The sequence below is a fragment of the Diadema antillarum genome, unplaced genomic scaffold (assembly GCF_040938485.1).
Source record: "Diadema antillarum isolate AM-2024a unplaced genomic scaffold, OU_Dant_1.0 seq00000299_RagTag, whole genome shotgun sequence".
Lineage (NCBI taxonomy): Eukaryota > Metazoa > Echinodermata > Echinoidea > Diadematoida > Diadematidae > Diadema > Diadema antillarum.
The window spans coordinates 12,859-33,782 of NW_027271322.1; the positions used below are offsets into that span (position 1 = coordinate 12,859).

The 20,924-nt window shown below is 39.3% G+C and overlaps 1 protein-coding gene across 1 annotated transcript; it reads right to left on the minus strand.

Annotated features, from left to right (window-relative positions):
* Positions 1–6,980: 6,980 nt before the first annotated feature.
* On the minus strand, positions 6,981–18,667 carry LOC139730237 (mitochondrial outer membrane protein SLC25A46-like). The gene is made up of 6 exons (XM_071641123.1): positions 18,535–18,667; positions 12,125–12,225; positions 11,348–11,425; positions 10,761–10,861; positions 8,962–9,076; positions 6,981–7,583 (listed from the first exon to the last, which is right to left on the minus strand). The coding sequence occupies exons 1-6, from the start codon at positions 18,665–18,667 to the stop codon at positions 6,981–6,983; spliced, it is 1,131 nt and encodes a 376-aa protein (XP_071497224.1).
* Between the last annotated feature and the right edge of the window lie 2,257 nt (positions 18,668–20,924).

Below are 20,924 nucleotides of genomic sequence, written 5' to 3' on the forward strand. Positions count from 1 at the left end.
CCAGAGCAGTGACCAGAGCATCTCAGTCAATCAAAACCAAGGATTTTGCTGAAATTGTCAGCGCTGACAAACGTTGATGAAACACCCCCTGGTAGTCCATTGTCCCACATAGGCTTCTGATATACGTGCTTGTTAGCTTGTACAATATATGCTTGTTCGCTGAATGTTTTCGCTATGATTTCATTTGCTAATGTACCAAAACTCCCTGCGTGGATCTTTGTGTGCTGTGTAATCTGTGATTCAGATTACGACTGGGACAGTTGTTCTTGATAGATTTTATTCCCATATCATTCTCAAGCTAGAAAAGAAAAAAAAAAAGTTTATTTTTGCAAGATGTAGTTTGCAGTTGTTTCAGGCAGTTACACTAGATAAAGCCAATGTAGATTTCTTATTCACTGATTGTCCAGCTTGCTCCATGTTACGTCTTCTCACCAAAGAGTAGCTGAGGCAATATATTGCCAATGCAGCGTGAAATACTGCATAAGCTTAATATTTCGCCGGAATGCAAACTTGACTAGATCCAGTGAAGGAAGGATTGCTCATAAAGTGCATTCACATTTTGTACCTGTCATTCTTTTAAATGGATCCACTGATACCCAGAACTGCCCGTCAAGTTTGCATTTGCCAAGTCATCCATCACTCCTAGATGAAAATATGTAGTACATTATGTAGTAGCTGCAGTGTCACTTGGGGTAGTTAGTACACACTTGAGGAGTCTTGAGGAAAGACTATTAGCAGCCCAGCTAGAACAGCACAAAGTAGTGTTGAGCAACAAGTACCACAAGTACCAGAAGTTTCTGAAAAGCCTTTTTTGTCAAGATCAAAGTTCTTTACCAAAGCTAGCTATTAATGAATTGTTCTGAAGCTTGCAAATTGCTCATCCATTCAATAAATTTATAAGGAGGAGGTGTATTTTGTTTTGTTTTGTTTTTTTAATTGGTGACTACATTTCAGTTCCTTAAGATACAGTTCAGTTATTTTGTTATGTATCATAAGATATATTGTCAAGACACCAGGTACTTGAAATTGTATGTGAATAAGCACTGGGATGTTATCTTCAGGCACTGTATACAGCAGAGTTAGCGCCTGTCTGACATTGTATTAATATGTAGATTGTAAATTTAGACACATGTATTGAAAATTTAAAGATTTAAGACTGAGTGGAAGGTTATTTCTTTATGAAAAAAATGATAAAAATGCTGTAGAAATTAAACAAAAAAAAAAAGAGCTAAAATCATATATTATTATGATACTATTTGCTGTATACAGACACAAGAAGCATAATGGTATGAATGCAAACTGACGTTCAATTATCATGTGAACATTGATAATAAAAGAAGCCTTGTCCTGTGCCTGTACCACCAGTCTGTCTTCTATTCAGTCCCTCTACTGTCGGTAAAATTTGGTTGGCTACGTTTGCTGCATGGGAGCGGCAAAATGAGGTGTTTGTAAGCCATGCCCTAACCATCTGGCATCTCATATGTGATGAAGATGATGGCGAGACAGTTGAATGGTCCAAGATGGCAAAACTCTTGCCTGTAAGGAAAAGCCTAACTGCATTTCTTCTTCATTGTGGGATGGGCGAGGGCTTCACTGTCTTCAGGTTGTTGATTTTTTTTTTTTCAATGGGGATGTATTGCTTTGTTTCATAATTGCAATTCCATACAGGGAAATCCCAGGCTATTCCTGGTTGCCAGTAGCAACTCGTCCACCTTGAGCTATTGACATTTGTAATATTACAATGTCTGAATTTGAGAGCTTGAGTATTTGTTCTAATTTCATCGTGTCACTGCCGGCTGGTGGTAGTCTCGCTGCAAGGAAAGCAGTAGACGACAGGTTTGAATCCTACTTATTGCCTTTTCCAACATGTTTGTTAAAAATGGAGTCGCGATTTTACAAATAATGTACACTTGTACAGAGGGTGACGATTGATAAAAAAATCTTTCATAGCACATATTCACTCCTCTAAAATAAATAAATAATATCTTTCTTTATATCTTTTTATATATATATATATATATATATATATATATATATATATATATATAGGTATTATATGTTATCCCATTCAATTCATGCTTTAATGCTGACAATACTTCATAAAACATTTTCCATAAATACTCACTTCAGCTGTATTGCAACACAGCAACTAGTGTACCTGTGTATTGGGGTGTTTTTTTATGGGGTTAGGGGGAGTGATATCCTCTGATGTGTATGTGTGTCCATCTGTCTGTATACTACAGTGCACTCCCATTATAACGAACACAGTTATAACAAAATTCGGTTACAACGAAGTAAAAATTAGGGCTGCAATATTATCCACTCTATGTATTTTTTCTTGTTTATTTGTTACGGTTATAACGAAATTTCGATATAACGAAAGAAAACTGCCAGTCCCGAGGATTTTGTTATGACGGGAGTCCCTGTAATATGAGATGGATTCTTTGGTAATTAATTAACTTCTCAGACATCCACTAACACCAACACGCAGAAAAGAGGCACACTACTGCACAGCACTACAGCACATGATGGAAGTACAATAAGAGGGAGGTCACAACATATGTGTGTGTGTATATATATTATGACCTTTAATAATCCAACTATGAAACTGGACAACCCCTTCCCAGAATATTATTATTATTATTGACTACTGGAAGAACCCACAGGTGATAGAAACATGCATTGGGCGACTTTCTCAGAGCTTGTGGAATTATACAGTCACTGTGTAACCCCCTCCAGCAATGACTTTTGGTTTTAGGGGAGACACAAATTTCGATGTGCTACATTTATTTGAGTTGCACCTAACAAATTCGCTGTACGTGTATGTGTCAGATTCCTGAGATATTTAAGGCCCAATTTTGCTTTAATCTCAACAAAGAATTCTTTCAAAAACATACAGGTATATTGCAATACGAGCATGAATTCCTAACAATAACAATGACAGCTGCATACAGTGCTTGGTAATCTACAGGTAGTATGCATTGGCAAACATTTCCCAGAGCTTCCAATCACACATTCAAAAAGTGCTACATTATTTCTGCTGAGATTTTACACTAGCGCTCCATTTACTTTGGCAATGTCTGCATGATACCATAACAAGCCTAGCATATGGGATGGAGTAGAAAAATCATCGCCTAATACTTTGTGGTTAAAGGGCTACTTATGGCAATAACACACAAAATATTGTAGCCATTTTCACAAGAAAGTGATTATTACACAAGAGATTGTAGATCCCTTTCCATATCTACATCCGTAGTCAAAGATATTGTCACCTTTTACTAGTATCACAAACTACTCCTTTTTATTTCTTGAAGTATGTGCCCTACACTTCAAATATGCCTGAAAGTTACAAATGTGTTGAAAATCCTTTTCATTTTCACTCATATTGTGGGCAAAATTATCACTGATTTCAGCAGGTGTTCAGTACAACGTACTAGTCAGTCTTTCTAATAACTGCTGATTTCAGGCCTAATTTTCCCTCCAATAGAATTTGATAATTGCTGCCAGGGGTGGAATAGTTTTGCCATTCAATAAGGTTTTCAACTTCAAAGACAAACAATATCCACTTGTAAATTTATAAATACAAGTTGGCACATGACAGAATTTCAGCAACGAAAAAAACTGGATCATTTGAACACAAAGACTACTTTTAAAAGCATACTCTAAAAAGCAATCACATACAGGTCTCTCGCATATTTATGTGTGCACATAAAACTACTTGAAGCTTTCTTTAGAAGTATCAGGTTGGATGGCACTGTTTCATCACAGATTATGGGATAGCTGGTACAATCCTAATGACAAGAGTAACTCCAATTCAACATCAGTAACTTCACAGTTGAATTTACAATATATATCTCTTTTTTTCCCCCAATATGAGCAAACTCATCTGTAATGATCTCGACAGATATGTTTTTATTGCTGACTTGAATCCAATGATTTATGGTATGCTCACACAGGAAAACCCTGATGGTGAGGGAAAATACTGGCATAGATTATGACAGATTTGTGTAATGCCATGATAGTGGGAAATATCCGCATGAAATACCTCCCGTACTGTAAATCATACTGCCATAAACATCACAGCAAAAGCATTGGAAAGCAAAAAAAAAAAAAGGTCTCACATATAAATATAAAACCAATGTATGAACAAGGGAAATCATGCTTTCTCGGGTCTTAGGCAAATAATGATGTAACGAGCAGGGCTCTACACATGTGAAAACTGGGGCGGGTAAATATCAGAATTTGCTCACCAAGTCAGAGATGTTTCCTCTCATAAAACCCATGCCAACAGCATGTATTAACTCTTTACGTGCCATGTTTGCACGCCCGACTCGGTCGATGGCGTGCCAAGTTTGCATATTCCGCTCAAAAGCACAAACCCGCCCGAACCAAACGATAAATTGCCAAAGCCACAGTGCAAGAAAGTGTCTCTCATGACTCCATTTATGTCACCCGTAGCTTGCATTTTATGTGGTGATTGACTGTCAAGCAGCGTTCCCCACTGAATTTTCTAGTAAATTCTAAGTTTCTGTCTCTGTTTTGTGTGCAGAAGTCATGCCTCTACAACACTGTAGCTACTGGTCCTTTAAAAGAAAAAACAACCAGAGGTTTGTCATACAATTTACATCAAAGCAAAGCTTAGCATTTTCTCTACAACTTCGCTTGCCATTACATGTGCAGGGTAACAAAAATCTGTGAAAGTTACATGGATTTGAAAAATAAAATGTTTCCGAAAGCATGACCATGTTTCGGTCTGAGAATAATGTGCCGCACAGGGGTTATACACCTTGGCACATAAAGAGTTAGTAAAGGAGCATGTACCGGAGGAGCTCGATGACACAGTGTGCACATGAAACCAATTGGTATAAGATGAGAAGATGGCTGTACACTTGCTTGAGATGTTGACTTTTAGAGCTGATGTTGGCTATTATCAATATAATTACAAATATCTACTAATACATAACCTCCCTTACATTAGACCATAGTAGCTGCTGATGTTAAGGTACTTTACGTACCATATTTTTAAGAATATAATTTAATGCACATAGTATGCATTACACACTGGAGCTCATTTTTTTTCACCTTTCAAAAACCCTACATATAGGTACATAATTATGCATATGTGGGACCCTGATGCACAAGTATCAATGGAGAGTGAAAAATGCATGTCTCATTCGTGTGTTGTGTAACTTTTGTTTGCTGTTGTAAAATGAATGAAGATACTTTTGAGGATACCAAGTCTTGTCATCTTACAGCTCGAGTCTGATTGTGACAAGAGCATTAAAAAGTGCACTACAAACAATCCTTACTCTTGATATCACTACCACAACTAAAAACAATGTATCGGTATGTCAATGTCAATAATTTGCCCATGGGGTCCTGCCAATCTATGCCCTGGAATATATGCTTTCCATAAAAGTTACACTGGATATTGATAAGAAATTATATAACCTTAAGATGAAATTCTGTGAATACAGTTGTTTTGTTAGGTCTACATGTAGATTTGTTTGGATCATTTAATGCCTTTGGGGGAGGGGAGAGAAGAAGAACACAGAGTGCTATTAATCTACTTATGTCTGTATAATCTTTTCTTGATTTGTTTTTTAAATCACAACTAGCCGGACTACTGAAAAAATGATTTTAAAAGGGGCATCAGAAACTTTGGTAAACCTTTCAAAGCCAGTAGATTGCACGTGGCAGTCATCATCGATATCCTGGGGCTGTAACATGGCATGGCACGCAGCTATGAATACTGTACATTCACACCTTGGCAAACACAGTGCAGATTTCATGCAGAGAGAAAACTACACAGAAGTAATACTTTAGTAATTGCATGAAGAGAAAAATGATTGCTACAAACAATCTGACATGATTCACCTGCAAAAAGCTACAAGATAATTGTCACTGCATGCACACGACCAGGAGGAATTTCTCCAGTCGTGTTTCCAAGCGGTAATCATCACTGCATTTTGACACAACTCCACCCTGCCTAAAGACTTGTCACAGCTATAGGTTAAAACTGCAAACAACTCCAATGTGGGGGGGGGGGGGGGGGAGGGGGCGGAGGCAGGATCTCTGAAGAATGCACAAAGACATACACAAACCCAGCCTCCTGACATGGATATGTGGACATTTGGCAGAGGGTCTCGGGAGAGAGGTTCGCAATGGCCAATGGTCTCTCATGCACACCCAATTGAAGGAGGCAGACTTAATCAGAAGAAGAAGAAGAAGAAGAATTCATCTTTATTTCTCACATTAAGCTGTGCCTTTTGCGAGGATAGCTCACAAACATTTGTATGTTCATCCTATCTTTATCTTGAATAAGATGCAAGAAAAAAAAACATACAAACAGACAGAAAAAAAACCCACCTGTATCCTTCTCATACAATATGATATGATTGACAATATGATTGCTGGTACAAATGTCAATATTGGATGTAAAGGCAGGATAGAGCACGCACCTCTCCATCTCTCAGACAACAAATACCATTTGGCAAGCCCCACTGCATACTGTGTTGCTAATAAAACATTTCTTTTTTTAATGTGCCTATGATCATATGGTTACAATAGTCTGTGTCAATCCAGGTCATCTTTTCATGCATATTTATGCCATGCAAAATTGATACATATAAAGTTAGTTACTTGATATCAGCATCTTGTCCTGTTGTAAAGCATACAAAGAAGAAGAAAACTACCTTTGTCATCATACCAGGGAGAGTCATACAAAACGTATCAGTGACTAGAGAAATCTTTGATTACATTGTATATATCTCTTTTATGGTTCAATTAAATACAAGATCTCATCCATGCACCCTCTCATGATTACAAAACCAGGGCGACAGGCTTTTCCAGTGATGTATACTGTACGTTCATTGCTTTGCACATTGGTTGTCAGAATCCAGCGAGAAGTCTGTAAGTCAGAAAGCACCGGCGTTTGAGAAACTTTCACATGGTCCGTTCTGAAGGCAAGATTTCAAACATCACGACCTGTGCTCTCGCTGCACAAAGTCTTCCATCAACTTCTGGTAGACAAAGTGCGTTAGTTTCAGGACGGCGGCGTACATGAGATACTGCACAACGAGGGCGCCAAATCCTTTGAGCAGCCCGGCCACCCCTTCTTCCTCGAGGATCCCCCTCAGGCAGTCAGACACCCCGTCAAACTGCGTGCTGATGGGTACAACCCCCGTGCCGTTGTCAGTATTGTCAATGATAGTTCTGGTGCCTTGGATGTGCAGCTTCACGATGATGGTTTCCAAGGGATACAGGATGACATCCGCCGTGAGGTTCCCGGCGAATGTTGCCACCAGCTCCGGGAAGTAGGCCTCCTTCATTGTGCCAGGGGTAGCCGGGGCATCCAGGCGGTCCCGCCCGGCGTCCCTTAGCTTCTGGCGATGGATGGCTAGGACAATGAATTGCACGGTGGATGTGATAAAGTATTTCAGGATGCCATGCAAGACGGTGGGGAAGAGGAGGGTATAGATGGGGAGGAGACGAGTGGTGGAAGAAGAGCCCCACCCAACAAGACGACAGAATCCTTCCTTGATGCAGTCAAACACACCTGGTCTATCACTTGCTATGTCACTCTGAAGGTTGGAGGAAAAACACAGATCAAGGAATAGAACATGCATCAAAATGTTGATTTGGCAGAGAAAATATATACATATGTGTATGTATACATATATATAAATATAAACTATATATGGTAAATGAACTATCAAATGATATACTGTAAAAGTGGTTTCTTTCGCGGTGGTTTTATTTTCGCTCTTTGGGGTTGAACCACGAATTTAACATCATGCGAAAATGTTTTGAAAAGTCGCGCGAAATTAACCACGCAAGGAAATGTTTTGAACTCGCCGCTTGTTACAATGCTATTGCGCACATGCACACACGAAGATTTCGCGCATTGAGTGTAATGATGGTCAACACACACACAGCGATACCGCCCAATATAGGTACAAGCATGTTATAAAGTACTTGAGAGACGGGATTTCAGGTAAGCCTGCATTTAACTTTAATTTATATTTGATAAATAAAAGAATAATTGGATTATAGTTTGGGTTTTCATGTGCAAAATAAAACAGTTTTTGCCAACTGTGAATTCACAGATTTTGCCAACTGCGAATTTAAACACATGCGAAAAAGTCGGCACCGATGGAAACCGCGAAAGTATCTGTACGCGAAAGAAACCACTTTTACACTAACAGGTCGAAACCATTGGCACCAAAAAAGTGCAATGTTTCATCACATTATTGGACAGCCAGTCCTAGACTCCATTAGATGACAAGAAATTAGAATATCTTACTTTTTATTTCCAAAAGTGGGTAAACATTGAAAGAAACTGCATCAATATGTATCAATTAACTTGGTAAGAATCACATGAAACCACATCTTTCATGACCTACTTTATGTGTTCAAACCTTGAGCTATGATTTTGTGTTGTTAAAGTGCACACAAAGGTATTTCAATTTGAAGTCATGCAAGTCCAGCCACAAAAAAAAAATAAGAATATTGTCTTGCACCTTACTCCACCTTGACATCACAAAACTCCAAAAATGTTGTGCTCATGAACAGTCTCACCCATAGCCTTTATATCTCTGCATTAGCACATATATTCCAATCTCTATCTTTGATGCAAATTATACTATGCTGCCCTGTCTTGCATTTGTAATCGTTAACTCTGAAAGAAGAAAAACAAAATTGGCTACCAATTCGCAATTCTATGTGCAATCTGATCAAGTGACGTTACCTGCATACACTCATACCACATGGTACCTCTTACATACTTTATAAGACAAAAAAAAAAAAAAAAAAAAAAAAAAAAAAAAATTGCCTATATGAGCCTGTTAATTTTTTAACATCTGTTTTCTACAGTGGAGATGCACAGGGCTTAACTCTGAATGTATGTGAAGAGAAATGGGTTATCAGTGGTCAAGGACAAAGACAAATTCTTCCCCAAACCTGGACTGATTCCACGAGACTGGCTGCCAGGAACGGCGTCGTTATGGCGATACTGGTCATCTTGAGGGTGACGTGACCCATGAACTGCTTGATTGTACTGTACGAATGCACCTCCCTGCAGTGAAACGATCATGTGGCATGAGAGTGGTTTCAGTTTTGATGCCTCACTTTGTTTGTGAGTCTAGGGTTGTCAAGAAAAAAATGCAGTAATTTTCCTCTGAAAGGTTGACATTGCAATATTCACTTGAAAATTGCACTTGCAGTTGTCTGGAGAAGCTAAAGCATGAACATATTACAGGACACAGAATATAAATTCAGCAAAGAATTATAAGAACTCGGTCTCTTACCATTTTGTGTGTGAACCTCTCCCTGTTAACAGAGTACTTCATATTTGTTTGTTTGTTTGTTTGTTTGTCTTTTGGAGGTTTTTTTTCGAAGACAGAATAGTAAATCCTACTAACCTTAAGCCCCCGTTCCACTATGCCGTTCTCGCTACGATTTGACTATTTTCTCAGGTCGGGAAGGATCGGGTAAAACCTGAGCCGATCTGGACACAGTACGATGTTAGAACGCTCTAAGTACGCTGCAGTTACGACTACCAAGTGCTTGCTACGCTCTTACTACGATGGTCGGGAATGAGACATTACGATCTCTGAAGCTGCCGGTACGCTTTAGAACGATGTAGCTACGCTGTCAGTGCGATGTTGCCGATGTTATCCGATCGATGCACGCTGTATCTACGCTCTGAACGATCTATACGATCTTATCACGCTGTTACCCCGTTCAGAGAGCTGAAAAGTGCCCGATGTGCCCCGATGTACCCCGATTCGACTGTCGGTCTGCAGTCAGTCAACTTATTAGCATGCAGAACCGAAGAAATATACTGTGGACCTCGAAGAGGCTCCTCAACTCACGGTTCTTTTGCAGCAATACATTGTATAAACAAAGACGTGCTGATTTTTCCAAGGATTTTTCTTGATGTCCTTGCTTTTATAGTCCGTCTTCCTCCAATTGTAAATGATTTCATATTCTTCAAAATTCTGCTATGTCCTCTTCCTCCTCTTTCAGCATCACGTGCAGTCTCTCTTTCTTCGCCTTTTGGGTAGCTGCTTCGCTGCTTTCTTCTCTTCTTTTCCTTCATCTCCTCTTCTTCGAAAACTACAGCTAAATTTACTTCCCGTTCTTGTGCCGATGTTACTACGCTCAGAAAGACCTTGTTACGCTCATCCCGCTGCGTTTACGCCGTCACTACGCTCTCCCCGCTGCGTTTACGCTGTCACTACGCTCTCCCCGATTGCCGTACGATTAAAAATATGTCAATTTTGATCGGGAAGATCGGGAAGAGATTTTGAACCGGTTCAAAATTTCTTCCCGATCTGTAAAAATGCCCGCTCTAACCCCGACCTCCACACGCTGCTGCTACGATGCTTCCGATCCCCGTACGCTTTTGCCGCTCTCTCCCGATCTGCTAGATCGGGACAGATCGGGGCCCAAATCGTGATAGTGGAACGGGGGCTTTAAGAATCTGGTATAAGTATTTCATGACAATCCAATGACATGAACTTCACTATTATTTCAGATGCATTAACAAATTCCACTGAGTAATGAGGACACACTTATACCTAAAATAACATATCAATTTCACGAGTTGATATTTTGACAAAACATTACTATACCTGGTACAAGCAGGATTTTGTGGAGTATATGTAGATTGAAACAACTTTAGACATACATTTGTACACACAATGAACAAAATTAATGTGTAGACCTCCTCTTGTTTGTAAAAGTGAACCAATTACCTTGGAAACGGTGTAAACTCACTGATGAGGGATTCGCTGCCAAGACCAATTCCCTGCACCATGAATGCACTTCCTATCCCTTTCCACATGGTGAAAAAGCCCTGCACAAAGATCATACAAATATATGGGATCATATCAACATGAATGGAAGGTAAGCAAATGAAAACTACCATCTCCAAGGCTATGATAGAGAGACAGATAAAGAAAGGTGAGGGCAGCAAATACAAGCATTTTCTTTGGGGTACACTTTGTATTTTTGTCTTTAAACCAGCACTACCCAATTACTGCATCTTAATTATGAATACCTACAGGTACATGTACACTGTATAAATGAATACCAAACACATTCAGCTTACGATTCATACACTGAGCAAAGCTAACAATGTCTTAAATTACATCTTCTGCCATCAACAACTAACGTACCAGTACCTTGTTATAATAGTTTCTTGAAATAACATTTTGTTCCGGATCCATAGTACATCATGGGAAGCTCATTCTATTCTATTCTATTCTATTCTATTCTATTCTATTCTATTCTATTCTATTCTATGCAACAATTTAAGCAGTGATGTAATCGAACAGCTTACATGTTGTCTCTGCAATGTGACGATGACTGGTATGACAGAGAACGGATGAATGTGATACCGATGTGCATGGTGATTCACCTGTGGAAGGTAAAATGGGAAAAAGCATCATGTCAATTATTGTGAGTGTGCATCATCCCCAAAGGAGATGCAATACACACATACTTGTATGAAAAATACACACAATGTCCTGAATGAGGCCATTCATATCAATTTAGAAAGCAAATGAACAAGAGTATTGTCATTAATACTGATAAGGTTTGTTAAATATTAGTATCTTTCTGCTTTCTGCAATATGATAGTAATCATGTTATTGCTGATATACAAATCATTTCACTTCAAAAAGAAGTTGATTACTCAGTACTAATCTATTGACAGACAAAACAATACTGCACATGAATTCTTGTTATGCAGTACATATTCTCTGCATTCACACACCCTTGATAGATGAAATTTCCTTTAATATGACATAATCTTGGGAACGAGCAAAATTGTATGTAATAATACGTTATTCTGGTTTATGTCTAATTGAATACCTTGGAAAACTGACCATGTCTACATTTTTCAACTTATCTCAAGTCCATGGAAGTCCTTATTAAATTACAGTCATTGCACCTTTTGCTTTCATACACATCCCTTTTTTTTTTGGGGGGGGGGGGGGGGGGGGGTGTTAATGCATTAATCCTTTACTACACTGGCACTTGGTTGACCCTTTCCAATAATTCTACTCATGGGAATCAAAGACAAGCATGTGATTATTCTGATGCAAATAAGCATCACCTGACACTGTCTTCTGAAGACGATGAATGGATGCGACAGGATATTTTCCGTCAGAAGACTTGCAAGCCCAATCCCAAAGCCAGCGAATCGCTGAATATTTTCTGTTTAAATGAAACAGGAAAAAAATTAAACTAGTCAGTGTGGTTAGTCAATTTATATATGGACAGAAAAAACAAAACAAAACAAAACAAAACAAGGTTTTGTTCATATGCATGTTCTTGGTAGTGAGCTACTAGGAAATTATCATACACTCTATGAAATATCCAAAGTGAAATATTGCACTACTTGAAGATTGCTCTACTGAAAAAAAAAAACCAACCAGGAAACTCAAATTTTTGCTAACATTGATAAACAAAGTTTTCCACAGGTACTTTTTTTCCCCCACTATTATCATGATTCTTTAGGCTACACCAATTACTGTAAAAGTAGATATTTTTGTGCTACTGATTTTTCACGCTCTACCAGGTAAGAAGAGTTTCACATGTTTTTAATTCCACAGAATCAAGACATCAACTACTGGAACATATGGCAAGCAAAAATATTCGCGTGCTCTTATTTTCGTGCTAGTTTCTGGTTTGCGAAATGCACAAAAATATCAACACTGCGAAAATTACCATTTTTACGGTAGTTCATGGCCTGGCATGGCCTTCAATCCCAAGAAGTGTCCAGTTTTACAAATTATAGGTGACTCACATTCTAACAAAGTCTTCGGGACTGGTAGTTTTTTTTTCTTTGTATTGAAATTTTGCTATAACCAAACAAGTAAAGTGTTTAAAGATGTATACAGGACAATTTTGGGACCTGAAATATACTTCATTGTAGTTATAAATGGGAGTGCACTGTACAAGTAAGAAGAATCCCATCATCTAAAATCATTCAATCCACATCCACACTCTCGACAGTCCAGATACATTGCGTGAAATATCCCCAGGTCTGCCTGTCATGGTAATTCAGCTAGAATCATCAAATTCCATTATGAAGAAGGCCAGCTTGTCAGCAAGTGCCTCTCTGCAGAAAATCATCTGTGCTTGTCCTTGGCAGAATAAAGGGTTACAGTTTGTTATTATTCCGAAGGTTCGTTATTCCAAAGGTTCATTAATTCAAAAATGAAATTAGGTTCATTATTCTGAAGGTTTGTTATTTAAAAGGTTTGATATTCTGAAGGTTCATAATTCCAAATATGAGATAAGGTCTGTTATTCTGAAGGTTTGTTAGTCCGAAATCAAACTAGAGTTTGCTAATTCGAAGGTTCGTTAATCCAAATATGAAATAAGGTTCATTACTCTAATGGTTCATTAATTCAAAAATGAAATAAACTTCATTTAGAGACAAAATATGGTGTAATAAAAAGAATATTAATAAATTGTAGGACATAACAAAAATGCAATGAAAATTGAATAAAAACACACACACACACACACGTATAAATAATGACATGTAGAGTAAAATACCCTGTTGGCGGCAGTTTAAGGGTTTTTCCACACTGTAAACAAATCAGGCAAATCATTTTCAACCATTTCATATATCATAGACAAGATTATTTATAAACGCTATTGTTGTCATAAAAAAATTGACCAATGACAAACACAGTTGTCATGATTTATCAGGGCAAAACCTGGCACAATTTTCGCCGATATGCGCCGTAGTAGCTCTGCTTGCGGCACAACGTACAATTCCTATGCAATACGCGCGTGCTCCATGATCTTCAGCTGAACGCCTTCACGTCTCGCGAAAATTGCGTAAGCGCCAATTCCCATTGCCAAAGCACGTGAAAATAGCAGGAACACATGCACCGGCTGCAAACAGGGATCGCAATTCTGGTGGTGTTGTTGATGTCTTTCTCTTGTATTTCTCATTTTCTCAATGGTAACATCCACTTTCCAAACAAAAAAACTGCGGCCCACATCGGAAAGTTCTATTTTACATGAAAATATATTTTCAAAATCCATGAATATCGGGAAAAAAAAAAAAAAAATCCAGTTTCTTAGACCCTGGTTTCTTAACAGTTATGTTAAGAAGTACCGAAAATAAAATTTTGAATGAGAGATATGTTGTCATTTAGGTAAGAAAATTTCACTTATGTCAGAGATTGTGCCTATCTTATCGGTTAATTTTTGTAGATTGGTAGTGTGCTAGTGTATGTGTAGTGTGCATGTAGAGTGTGCCGCTGTGTTTAGCGGTACTCTATATAAACACACCCAAATGAAAAGTACACATGATACACATACTTATTGACAAAGTGGAAATGAAATAAAATCGTAATCTGCAATTGTATCATTGATGAAAAAAAAAGAAACTTGTCTTTTCTCCTTCTCAGTAGTATGCCACCCTCCCCCCGCCCCTCCCCCTTAGTTCTACATTATCATCATCAGGAAGAGCTATGCATGATGTAGAAACAATCATCTTTCCACCACTGATATTATTCTTCCATAGAGAAATCACTGATTTCCACCTAGATACGTACTTACAGCATTGTGTGCTGAAAGTCGCCAGATTTCCCAGTACAGAAGCCTTTGTTACGTCATAAACCCTCAGCTGCACAGCACGCCTCGCCCTAGCAGAAACTAGAGCACGCACTTTAGTACACGCATGCAAACCTCAAATACGCGCAGCCTGAACTCCCAAGTTCATTGACCGTACCTGCCAAAAAATATCAAAAATCCTTCATAAATTCCCCCAAAATTCTCGAATCACTACCAAAATTAAATCATCTGTTACTGTAAAAGTGGATATTTTCGCGCGACTAATTTTTCGCGCTTGGCCGGGTAAGAGGGGTTTCGCGTGTTTACAATTCCGCAGAATCAATAATTTACATCACGCACAGGAACACATGGCAAGCAAAAATATTTGCATGCTTTTATTTTCACGGCACTTTCTGGTTGCGCAAAATGCGTGAAAATTTCAACAACGCAAATATTTCCACTTTTACAGTGCTTGTATCATTCTAAACCTTTCCTGCAAGTTTTATCCAAATCCGTTAAAATTTAACTAGGCCTATTTTACTTTTGAGTTAGTTTGCACACGGACTAACTAACATTAAACTTACTACAGTGTAGAGTAAAATATCCCGTTTGCGGCAGTTTAAGCATTGTTAAGGGTTTTTCCAACTTGTAAACAAATCAGGCAAATTATTTTCAACCATTTCATATATCATAGACAAGATTATTCATTAACGCAATTGTTTTCATAAAAGAAATTTACCATTGATCAACGCAGTTTTCATGATTTACCAGGGCAAAACCCGGCACAATTTTCGCCGATAAGGGCGATATGCAATGTAGTATTTCTGCTTGCGGCACGATGTACAATCCCTATGCAATACACGCGTGCTCCGCGATCTTTAGCTGAACGCCTTCACATGTCTCGCGAACATTGTGAAAGCACATGAAAATAGCGGGCGCACATGCATTGGCCGCAAACAAGATCGCAATTCTGGCGGTGTTGTTGATGTCTTTCTCATGTTTTTCTGAATTTTTTCGATGGTAAGTAAACATCCACTTTCCGAACAAAAATGGCGGCCCACATCGGCTCGCGAAAGTTCTATTTTACGTGAGGATATGTTTTCAAAATCCATGAGCATCGGGAAAACGACAAAAAATCAAGTTTCTTGGACCATTATTTCTTAATTGTTATGTTAAGAAGTACCGAAAATTTCATTTTGGATGCGATATGTTGTCATTTAGGTGAGAAAATTTCACTTTCGTCAGAGATCGTGCCCATTTTATCGGTTGGTTTTTGTTGATTGCTAGTGTGTTAGTATATGTGTAGTACAGTTCGGGAAACCCACTCACAAGGGGGGCCCCTCCTTATAAGTAACCCGTCCCCCTTATAAGTAACCCCGTCCCCCTTATAAGTAACCCCCGGGGCACCCCTTATGCACTTGTCAATGTAATGACGCACCCCACTACCCCCGGACATGGGTGCGTCATGGTCATTTTTTGACTGACCACACGGGGTTTTTGACGGACACCACAGTCACTTTTTTGACGGACATAACGCTGCAAGTGACGAACACCACAGTCACTTTTTTGACGGACAACACGTTGAAAGTGACGCACACCTCGGTCACTTTTGTGACGGACATCCTCGGTACATTTGACGCACCCCCGTAAATACCGAAACGATTTTTGCATCCGTTTTATTCAAGCAATTTCATTTTCTTTTGGTTCGTACACATAATTTGTAAAAGTTTCGGCAAGTTTCCCTTACCATGTAAGCACCGTATTGTCATTCACCGTACATCACGCTGCTGCTACGATATTCCGAACAGTAGTATGTATTCTGTGCATGCAATCCATATTATGACAATCACATATGTGTGCAGAATGCGCTGTGTGTGCGCGGCCATTGCTAGTGCGGTGGATGCATACTGCTGCAGCGCAGGTAGGTACACACCACGCCACGGCATTCATATTCCCGCTCGAGTACTGCGTAACTACAGCCTAGTCGCGGTACGTAGAGATTCGCACAGCTAACAGCGTCGCGCGCGCGTCTGGCCAGCTGGTCGGGCTATGATCCCGCGAGCAGAAAATAGCATGCGGCAGGCAGTTCTTCTGCTGCCGTTCCGACAGGAAAGATTGAACTAAGTTGTTACATCGCTGAACAGTCCCTGGTTTGAGATTGAGTATGCATGATTTCATGGGTTTGTTGGAGGGAAAATGTAAGGAGAAAGGGTGGCTTTTAAATTCTTTGCTTGCCAGATTCTGGCAAGCATTTTTTCCTCTTATTCCAAAACGCTTCCTGACTTTGATTTTCACTTGCCGCGGGAAAGCGCTCACTGTAATTTCACTCGCGGTACGTGTATCCGGCGGGACCGGTAGCGTGCAAAAATGCGTGCAGTTTTCCATAGCCAAGTAACGTACCATGACGCACCCCTCGGTTCAAAATAATGCGTGTTATTTTCCATAGCCAAGTGACGTACCATGACGCACCCCTCGGTCAAAATTTTGACCGACAATGATGGGATTTTGACGCACCCCTCGGTCAAAACTTTGACGGACAAAGCTGGTAAAATGACGAACACCTGGGTCACAAATTTGACGGACCAAACGAGGAAATGACGCACCCATGTCCGGGGGTAGTGGGGTGAGTCATTACATTGACAAGTGCATTATAAGGAGTCTCCACGCTTTTTTGCAATGCAACGCGAAAATTAAAGGACTGCGGCAATTCGCTTGATTATGTCCATAAAGCTTCACAAGTTTCCTAGTTACTCACGAAATTTGAGCAAAATCGGTTTGAGGCATCATATCTAAAATCATGGATTTAAATGCGATGTCAAACGACCCATGCGAATGCTGAAATGCGAGCGATTACTGGCGCGAGTGTCGCCAGGCGCGGCGGCGCGGCAATGCTTGAGTGCAGACGTGGCGACTGAGTACGGACACTCAGTCGCCACGTCTGCACTCAAGCATTGCCGCACCGCCGCGCCTGGCGACACTCACGCCAGTAATCGCTCGCATTTCAGCATTCGCATGGGTCGTTTGACATCGCATTTAAATCCATGATTTTAGATATGATGCCTAAAACCGATTTTGCTCAAATTTCGTGAGTAACTAGGAAACTTGTGAAGCTTTATGGACATAATCAAGCGAATTGCCGCAGTCCTTTAATTTTCGCGTTGCATTGCAAAAAAGCGTGGAGACTCCTTATAAGGGGTGCCCCGGGGGTTACTTATAAGGGGGACGGGGTTACTTATAAGGGGGACGGGTTACTTATAAGGAGGGGCCCCCCTTGTGAGTGGGTTTCCCGAACTGAGTAGTGTGCATGTAACAGTGCAATGCTGTGTTTAGCGGTATATTACCATGTATGTTGTAACTGCCGCGAACGGCTGCACGGCCGCTTACTGCCGCAGTTACTCTAGTAACAAACAAACCAACGGTAACTTCAACGAAAACATAACCTCCTCCCTTGCCGTGGCCTTGGCACAGGTAATTTTAATAAATTTAACGATCAGTCATCCCCCTTTTGCCCTTGCTTTGGCCATGCCCTTGTCTACTCTTGAAAAGGGGTAAATTTACCTAAATTTAGATCCTACAAGTACAACTGCACTAAGTTTACCCCACTAAATTCTGGAAGCTTGATGCGCGATCCCCCTGGCCCTGCCCTATATCGGCCTGCGCTGTGGCCCTGGCCCTGGTCATGCATGGCACATCCATCACAAATCAACCCCTTCCCAGCCCCATAACTACTCGATAGAAACGATGATTCGGTCAACGAATCAGGTTGCTGATGCCTCAATCTCTTAATGCCTGCATGTAGGGTAGATCTGCTGCATGCTACACCACCCACGCCTATGTTATGGCTATGCTGTCAGCTGTTTCAAGTGTTTGAATGATGAAGTGAACGCGTACTGACGTCTGCCCAATAAAACACCAAATCATGTGTATGGGACCAAACATAAAACTAACCGTTCTGCTGCTGATTAGGTGTAGCCATCCGGACTGCTGCCATTATTTGGTCTTGAGCTGTACTAATTGAGTCCTCTTGAGCTTTGGAAGATGTTTCTTCCTCTGTCGCTCCAGGAATACGCCTAAGTGTCATATTTATGTATTCTTACTTCAATCCACTTTAGTCCACACTCCCCATGCTTCCCCGTAAATTCCCACAAGTTCTACGTGCATTACTATTGCGATGCGTACTGTGCAGTATATACAGCACCTGTTGTGCAGTTATATTATGCGTGCCCGTTTTTCAAAGTTCAAAGTTCAAACTTTCTTTATCTTTATTTCCATCAAAATGATCAATAGGGCGCCTATCATAAATAAAGATAAAATTGATAATGACAATAACGACTCGGTTTAGGCCTGTATGATGATAATGCTTATGATAATGATGATAACAATAGGGGCCTACCATGTTTCCTGATTATAGGTCTAATAATGATAATAATGAATCATCACCATCATCATTATCATGATAATCAGCATAGAAGTTATTGTTATTATTATCATTATTATTATCATTATTATTGTTGTTGTTATTATTATTATTATTATTATTATTATTATTATTATTATTATCATGATAATCAGCATAGAAGTTATTATTATTATTATCATTATTATTATTATTATTATTATTAGGCCTATTATTATTATTAGGCCTATTATTATTATTATCATTACTATTATTATCTTCATCATCATCATCATCATCATCATCATCAAAATCATGTTATATTTCAATGTTAGTATGATATGATTGAGTGTTGATTTTATCTTCGTCAGACAGAACTCAAATTGTAATACATTTTAATGATTATAGACTCCTATGCATGTAAGAAGTTTGCTTTGTCATTCAAAATTAACCTACAACAAAGACGCGTTAGTCAGGGTGCATGAGTGGCCTTTAAACCTTAAGGCCATTTTGATTTTGTGGAGTTTTTTTATTGTCATTATTATTTTTTTAGCAATTGATATTGCCCAACATTTTGTAGGCAACCTACTTGGAAACACTGATGGTATTGTACAGAAAAAGAGTAGCGAAAACTTGATTTGATTTGAGTTAAATCAATTCAACTGGATTTTTTATTTACTGGTATTTAATATATATCATCATAAGGCATAATTATAACAAGAGGGCCAACCAGAATATGCACATCTTTATTTGATCAAAGTAATAAAAAATCACACACAAGAGGCACTGTGGAACAAAGGAAGCAAAATAATGCAAGACTATACAGTCAGTATTCAAACGATAACAGGAAACCATGCCGTGACGTTGTTCCATGTTATTTAACAGGACTGTGACATATTTGTGGTTATTATAGCCCTTTTGGGAAATTGAAAACAAATCAAGCCATAAACATTGTTCATATTAACATTTCATGTCAGACCACTGGCAAGAAGGAAAAGCACAGAACACCTTTATGTGAATAATCCAAGCGCGATGATTTCCCCCCTTTTCATCCGTTTCCTGTGAGCAATAGAGCTATCCATTATAGGCCTATACATTGAGTTACTCTTTATTCCTCCTGTCTTCTCTCGAAGTAAGCCACTTCGAACCGCCGATAACTTGATTCATTTGCTGTAAGGGGCTGCAAACATAATAAAGTATGTTCTGCGTAACCTTTCTCTTTGCTCAATGTACTGTATTCGGATTTCATTTTTTATATCATTGTTTACAAAATCATAGATGAGATGTATCTGCGATCATATTATAGCTTGTTTACTATCTATTTCAAGCCTCTTGATACGCAGAACACGTTTGAAATATTTCATCTTGATTTATCATCCTCACCTAACTCTTACAGTTTGCACATAAAAGCAGAAGCAGTAATGTCAAAGTCAGAGAGCAATTACAGGAGTGAGATTTTGCGTTGCATTTGCTGCGCCGCTCGAGAGAGTGAAGTTACCAAGCGGGGGAGCGTATGGGAGGGGGTGGCCCGGAGGCGTTTTTTTTTTTTTTTTTTTTTTTTTTTTTAGACGGCACAGATTGGGGCATGGCGCATATTAAACCTATGGGAAACACGTTGGGTTAGGTTTAGGGTTAGGGTTAGGGTCCCCAATCTGTGCCGTCTAAAAAAACACGCGGAGGGGAGATGCCCTGAAAGGAGCCTAAATAACATTTTAAAGCTGTGAATCGTGCATTCTGGTGGACACGTATTGTAATACTTTGACTTATTCTCATTAAAAAAAAAAAGAAAGTCACAAAATGTGACCCTTTTTTTTTGGTGGTTGGTTATTCATGTTTTGGTTTGTGAGGCCACTTGTAAAAAAAAAATGTCAGGCGTGTGTGCTGATGTGTGAGACTTCATAGGTCTGCAGCTGTGTAAAAAAAAAAAAACAAAAAAAAAACA